Source organism: Mus caroli, chromosome 1 (genome assembly GCF_900094665.2).
Source record: "Mus caroli chromosome 1, CAROLI_EIJ_v1.1, whole genome shotgun sequence".
Classification (NCBI taxonomy): Eukaryota; Metazoa; Chordata; class Mammalia; order Rodentia; family Muridae; genus Mus; species Mus caroli.
In genome coordinates, this window is record NC_034570.1 from 58,546,583 (window position 1) to 58,554,364 (window position 7,782).

Consider the following 7,782-nt stretch of genomic DNA (forward strand, 5'->3'; position numbering starts at 1 on the left):
CATTTCTTCTTTAAGGCCCTCTATCATATTAATAAAGGCTATTTTAAAATCGGTTTCTTGTTTTCTGCTCTGTTGCGATACTCAAGGCCTGCTCTGGTAAGTTTGCTGAGCCCTACTGGATACATTGTCCTAGCTGTTACTATTTTTATACTGACATCTAGACATCTGGTTTGAGAAGAATGTAATTCTAGGTCTTGATATCAGATCTTGTATTTGTGAGCATGATTTATTTCTTGGTTTCTGTTGCCCTCTGGTTCTTAGGAGAGTGTGGTTACTCTCTGTTGTTACTCTATGTTGTCTAGTGGGACACTCTTCTGGGATCTGACACACAGTTGATCTAGGATGGTCCTGGAGGTGGGGTGCACAGGGAAGAGCAAAGCAGGGTGTTCCACCAGGATCTGCTCAGACCCCTGGGAACGAGGCCAGAGTGAGAAGTTACAAGTAGTCTTCTACAGAGTTGGGGATGAGACTCAGGAACAGACTTGGAGGAATACAGGAAGAGGTGAGGAGATGGGCGCAGGAGGTGGCACAGAGGCCTCAGAGGTAATCTGCTACATAGCTATGGATGCGACTGGGGAATTGGTTTTGGAGGAGAGGAAATATAGGTGAAGATTGGAAATTAGTCTGCCTGTTTCCCTGGTCAGAGTGGCATGTGGATTCCTAGGGAGTTCTTGTTGGAGTTGGGGTCTGAGATAAGGCAACGNGTTTGGGGGGGGGGGGAGGTTAGAGGTGTTGAAGGAAGAAACCTCTGCAGGTGACACGGGATTGGGTTTGGAGGGACAGGGAAAAAAGAGAACCTCACTTAGCCTACATCCTTCCCACCAACTTCCATTTTTGAAAGTCTTTCATTAAATCTGGAGCTCAAGGATTGAGCTAGGCTTTATGGCCAGTTCATTCCATGGAGCTTTCTGCCTTCTGTCTGAGCCGTTGTGGGCTTTTATCAGGGTGCTAAGCATCTGAATCCCGTCCACTGCTTGTGCATTGGCACTTAATCTACTGAGCTATTTTTAGGTAGTTGAAAAAGAAAGGTTTTTACCTAGTGTGTGCACACATGTGTGGGAGCAGATAAGTAAAGAAAAAGCAGTAGGTTCTCACCATCGACCATGTGGGGTTCAGGGGCTGCACTCAGATTGTCCAGCTTAGCAGCAAGGGACATTACCAGTGTGCTGCCGCATCAGGCCATGCCAGTATCATTTCCTGAGCATTTCTTGTATAATACTGAACATTTGCTTATTTCAGCTGTTTCTCTAGAAAACATTCTGTTCTAAAATTAGTGGAATGAAGTGTATGAACATAAATTTTTTTGTGTTTTTCATTTTTAGGGAGGCAGCAAGAGAATGTCGTAGAAAGAAGAAAGAATATGTGAAATGTTTAGAGAACAGAGTGGCAGTGCTTGAAAATCAAAACAAAACATTGATTGAGGAGCTAAAAGCACTTAAGGACCTTTACTGCCACAAATCAGATTAATTTGGGATTTAAGTTCCCTCCTCTTATGGTGGAGAATGGACTGGCTTGGCCACAACCAGAAAGACAAATAAACAATTATTTTCTAAACATTTCTTTTTTTCTATGCGCAAAACTGCCTGAAAGCAACTACAGAATTTCATTCATTTCTGCTTTTGCATTAAACTGTGAATGTTCCAACAACTACTTCCACTTCTGCCCTCAAGAAATGTGCAGCGCCAGGAATCATGAAGAGACTTCTGCCCTCCGTCTCCACCACCCTCAAGAAGTAATCATTTGCTTATTTGTAAATTGTTGGGGGAAATGAGGAAAATGAAATCTTGGCTTTCTTATTTTTGCTTTAGGTTTGTTTGGTTTGTTTTCTTTTTAATGACTTCAAGGTTTGCTGAGCTCCATGGCTGCCTTAGGGACAGTCACCCAGCCTCCTGAGCTGACGGAATGTGTGGGCCACACGAGAAGGAAGGAAGGAAGGAAGGAAGGAAGGAAGGAAGGAAGGAAGGAAGGAAGGAAGGAAGGAAGGAAGGAAGGAAGGTGCAACGAAGAAGTGCTGACTGCCAAATTGATGTTTTTACACTTTCATTGTGAATTATGTAAAACTGTTAAAAACATCCTTTAAATAAGGATATTAGTGTGGTGTTGGGAGTAAACTTTGTATGTATGTTCCTTTCTTCAGTACTGACAAGTTGTCCTTGGTGCTGAGAAGCACGGTACTCACTCCAGCTCCTCTGTAGGGCAGTTGTTGCTTCTCCATTCAGTTCTGTGTGTTCAGCAGTTTGAATGCATTAATAGAAGTAACCAACTGAATGGAAAGCATGGTTTTGAATTTTGAGTTAAGTTAAAATCATAGTATAAACCTTATTCTGGTGAGTACTAAGTCTTAATGAGTAGGTGCTGGCCAGGAAGCTAACTCCTTGAGTTATACAATAAGGTTTTTAATAAATAAAAACTTTTGTCCTTGCTTTCAAAATCCTTATACTGTCACTCATTTATCTGAAAAGCTATTCCTGGTTCACTGTTGCATTTACACTGTGCAGCCAACAGGAACGTTTTCAAGATGTCCAGCCAAAGTGATGCCCTTGGAAAGTACTAAATAGACAACCTTTTCTATCGTCACATTTCTGTCAGAGAATCTCTTGGAATATTTTTTTTTAAGTCAAAGAAGTTACAAGGATGTGATTCTAAAGCATTGTGTTAAATGCACACAAGAAAAGTAATTTCCTTCAGACATTGGAGTGTGTGCTATGGTACAAGATTTGGCAAACACTTTTTTTTCTCCCAAAAAAGGTGGTACTGCTTTAACTCTCCAAAAGCTGTTCTGTTTCTGAAGCTGTTTCTACTTACACCCTTACCCAGAGTCTGCATTTATGGGTAACATTGTTCCTGAGAAGACTTAGTAATAACTCATTTTTTTTTTATTAAGCCTAATAAAATCTAAGAGTTACCTCTTTATAAGACAAATATGAGGACAGTGGAGGCTGGTGTGTTAGGCTACTTCACGTTTGAGGAAGAGCTCAGACTCGGAAGACTGTCTTATATTTGCTTTGGGATCTTAAGAAAGCTCATGTTAATATCAGTATACGTATGAGCGGGAACTGTTTGGTTGCTATCTGTAAATGTTCTGTGTTGTTTATAACAAACCATTGTCTTTTTTCAAGGATGAACAGTTTGTGAAGGACATGATTCTAAGAGTTGAGTGATGTAATAGTCCTTCTGTCTGAACAGTTCACCAGGCTCTCCAGAAGGCTTTCAAACGACTAAAGTTTGATCTTTGTCCTGCTGAGCTTGCTGGGAAGGAGATAGCATAAAAGCTGTCTGTGCCAGCAAGTAGATATATCATTTACTAAACGTGGTGAAACAAAAATGAAGCAGAATCACAAATCTGTCAACAAACTGGAATTACTTCACATTAAGTCAGAATGTCAGATTGAACATTTTAAATGTCACAAGTGGAAAATTTGCCTAGTGTGCAGAAGTTGTAATTTGTAAGTGTCTATCTTCAAAAGTTGAGGCTTTCTACATAATGAGGAAATAGGTGGTCTCCTTAACCCTTTAGAGACCAAGGCAGTCTCAGCCATACTTCCTAGTTGGATGGATATTAATTTACAGAGGCCTGGGTCTTTATGCTTGGAGCATGACTGTACTAGTTTGACACCAGTTACTTGATAATGTGAGAAATATATGGTGTTGTGAAACCTGACTTCGAAATATCAGTTCATACAGAAAGAAATCAAGCCTCTTTAATGCAAGCTGGATTCTTTTTTTTAACATGAGAATGAGAAAAAAAAAAAAAAACAACTTGTTTTTGAGCTATGTGGAGAATCTTTATTAAGAAAATGACATAATTTTTTAAAAACTCTTATATCCAAAATTGTATGTGGCCACATTATCGGTAATGTTTTTCTCTTCATGTTGGCCAAAAGGGAATGAGAATGTCATAGGAATCTGTACATATGCTACTGATTTGCCTAGAGAATAGCACGTTTGGTACTGCTCACTTTGCATATATATAGTGGCACTTTTATCTATAGGACAGATTAACTCTAATAAAAATGAAATGGGATAGGTTTATTTTTGATATATTACTCTTCTGAGTTTTCAAGCTTTGATAGTGTTTAACTGAACAATGGCTTAGAAAGGGCTAGATCCAATATGTTCATATTTAAAAAATTGATATGAGATACAATTTAAGTTCTTTATCAAAAGCAAGTACCATATTAGCAACCATCATATTGTCCTAGGTGCTGTGCTTGTTTAGATGTTATAGAGTGGGTGGGGACGTGGCATTTTGTAATATATGTGTACATATATACATACATACAGTATATCATCTAAATGCTCTGAGAGCTGTTATGTCAGGAATGCTGAGTATTCTAGCGTTTTGAGGTCAGATGAGATTCCACTTTGCTGTGCGTTCTCCTGCATCTCTTCTGGTGTTTCAGTGACTGTATTACTCCAGCACTCACAACTGGGTTTTCTCTTTTCTTCCAGTTTTTTATTGGGTTTTTGTTTTGTTTGGCTTGATGCTTTTGAGTATGTTACCAGTCACTTGAAAACTCCTAAACCCCAAGCTTTTTTCCCCCTGCTTTGTTTCTGGCAGCTATAAAATTGGTAAGAACATTTTGAAATAGCTTTTAAGAGAATTGTTTCAAGAATCATTTTGGGCGAAGACTTTTCATGTTTCATTTGAACAGGGATTTTTGTCAAGATGTGTTTTGATGGTAGGCCAGCAAGCAGTGCTAGTGTCTAAAGCACAAAACCAGTCAGGCAGGCTGTCCAACCAGAAGTCCTCTTGGCTGAAGTCGGTCTCTGTCTCTCAGGACTCCTCCCTACTGTTTTTGACCATTTAGGGTGACATGGAATCATACAAATATTGGGGCTTAGAAACAAACATTTATATAACCCGGAATGCTTTTACGTACTTGAAGTGACTTCAATCTAAATGTTGCCTTTCCTGTTTAGGAAGCTTTGATTCTCTGTTGACTCCAGTCAGCTGGTAACACAAATCAGCTTCTCTACCAATAGCTGCTTCATTTTCAGTTCCTTCCAGAGGCTTTTGTCTTGCCTTTGTAACACTGAAACTCTGGATGGCACATCATCCCGGGGCCCAGGACACAGGCTGGATGTTGACTTGGGGTTGTATTTACATTAGTTCTTTGTAAAGGTTTGCTGTAACTTGCACTTTTTTTTAAGGACCCAGTTTGGGTATCAGCAACTTGGGAAATTCCTTATAAATGAGTTCTCAGCTGACCCTTTTGTCTTCCTCCTTCAAATCATGACTCCTTAATAGAAGCTTTTCATTGATCACAGTATCATAGCTAGCCTTAAGCATGTTATAAAAGCTAAATATCTGGGAATTAGATTTGACTAATACTGAAGGAAAAATAAGTACTTACAATTTTAAATTTCATCCTCCAACTTTAGTTCTATGTAGAGCATGCCAAAAAAATTTTTTCAGAAGATTTTTTTTCAGAGGATTGCTTTAAACTTTGTTAAAGCAAATAATTTGTTGTCATCATGGGGAACCATGTATTCGTTGTTACTAAATCATTTTAATTTGGCTTTGTTAACTTCGGAGAAATGCTGCCTAAACGCGACTGGTTTCTGACTGCGGGGGAGTACAGTATGCTTTGTTAGGCCTGTAGGTGACTCATTCTAGAATAAACATGTTCACTGAGATGTACAAAGCACAACTAGAGTTTTGGGTGGCTTGTGTGTGTCTTGATTACTTTCAATGTTAATGTTGACTTTTTAAGTTAACAGTCACTGTTATGTGCTAGGAACTGGTTTCCTTGACTTTCTAGAATCAATGGCCAAGAGAGGCATATAATCCTTGAGGGGTTGAAGGTATCATGAAGTTGAGTCAGTATGGAAGAATTTCAAACAAATCAAACAGGGTGCTGAAGTTCCGGCTGACTCATCTGCTCATGGTATGCTTACTGATTAGTGAATGTAGTTTTAAGCCTTTGTGTGTGTCCTCAGGGGCAGACAGACTTTAACAAGGACCAGATAACATTTGAATGGAGGAATTATATTTCAGGTGTTTTAGCTTGAAATTTATTTTTTAAAAAAAGAAAAATTAAAAAAAAATAAATAAGAGAGCAAAGTTTGGGAAGCGAGTTGACAGTATGAAAGCAGGCAGAGCTGAGGATGAGCTGGCCTGTCCCACTGCTGCAGTGGGGCAGGTCCTAGCTGGGGAAATGTTACATTGTTACCAGCAAGAAAAAGGAAGAAGGGTCAAAAAGTAGGAAACTCCTACTTTCGTAGGCATGATTTACTACTTGTCCATAGTAGTATAGCATTTCTAAGCTTCTAAGGGCATCTCAAAAGATAAGAGTAAGTCTGAGATGTTGAAAAAATCAGTAGGGAAGAAAGATCACTGCAGATCATAATCTATGTTGGCCACATGAAATGATTTATTATATTTGGGAAGTTTTATTTTCTTATGTTTTTTAAAATTGAATTGGTAAGTGCTTTATAGACGTATTTTTACCCAGGTGCCACTTCAATGTGTATGTAATAAAATTATTTATATTAAAAGTGGGAAATTTTGTCAACATTTTTCTGTGTGTTGTAGATTTATTAGGATGGTGAAGAAGTGTGCTAGTTAGCAGTTTTCTGTGTAAAGCTGTCTTGAGCTGATCTGTACACATCGGTTATAATGCCCCAGTGGAACTTAGACATGTCACTTGAAACTTTTGAAAAACAAAATAACCAGGGAAGTCCTAGAATGGTATTTGGCTGTTTGGTTTTTCCTTGAGTACTGGAGTAGAGAATACCTCCCCAGAACTGTCAGCACAAAACAGGGTATCAGCTTTAACTCTGATGTTCCTATTGGAGTAGAGTACTAATAACTATGAGAAGGGAAATACATTTCTAATAACCTTCCCTACAATCTAGAAACATCCCTGTTTAAATTTTTTACCTAAATCTTTTTGTGCTTTATGTGTAAAGAATAAAAGTACCAAGACATCATGCATTTTATTAACACTATGTACATACTGGCTGCTTTGTGTTCAGAATGGTAGCAGTTACTTTGTATATTAAAGTGATCCTTGTGAATTTGTGAAATATTGTCTTAAAGTGCTTTTCTTACTGTAATCTTTGTGGTATCAACTGTCATAATGCCCTTTTTACACAGACATTTATGTGCAGTCACATAAACATGCTTTTAAAAACTCTGTAAAGTCTCTTTTTTTGGGCCTGGGACACCCCCTCCCCGCCAAGCTAGTATTTGTTTACCCTCATTTTCTTGGACTTGAGGTTATTTTGTCAAATGAGCAAAGATTACATTGAATGATCACAAGCTTGTAATGCTTAGCAACAGAAAACTGTAATTCATACAACACATCTAAACACTCAATTTTACTGAATTCTTTTTAGCACTTTTTTGAGTAAGGTTAAGCATGATCTAAAACTCCCAAGTGCTGTTCTCCTGTCGAGTAACTAACTAATGGAGATGTGTTCCTCAGTTTAAAGTTAAGAAGTGTGCATGCCCTGAAAGAACAATAAAAACTCGGATCACCTTTATTCTGAAATATGTGACTGTATAAAATGCAGAAGGAAGGTGGGTACAATAGCATGCCCTTGTAATCCCAGCCTCACGGGCACAGAAGGCAGAACCAGAGGCTAGGCGGGCTATCTGGTAGGAAGGGTATGAACAAGGGAATCCTGAAATGCACGTATCTATTATTGCCAAAGAACTAATAAGATCCCTATAGTATTCTGAAGTTCTGGAACCTAGGAACTTGACTAGTAAGCTGTGTAATGTTTCCTGGTTGCTTGTCAGATGTGGTTTTGAAGCTCGGGTCACATGGATTT

At 38.6% G+C, this 7,782-nt stretch overlaps 1 protein-coding gene across 8 annotated transcripts in view; it reads left to right on the plus strand.

Moving 5' to 3' along the window:
* Positions 1-7,140, plus strand: part of Creb1 (cAMP responsive element binding protein 1) — a 70,316-nt gene extending 63,176 nt beyond the window's left edge. For all 8 annotated transcript variants that reach the window (XM_029474406.1, XM_021152182.2, XM_029474413.1 and 5 more), the window contains one exon: positions 1,323-7,140. In XM_029474406.1, the coding sequence (XP_029330266.1) occupies positions 1,323-1,467 (145 nt within the window). In that variant the 3' untranslated portion in view covers positions 1,468-7,140. The remainder of the gene's footprint in view (positions 1-1,322) is intronic.
* Positions 7,141-7,782: the final 642 nt, after the last annotated feature.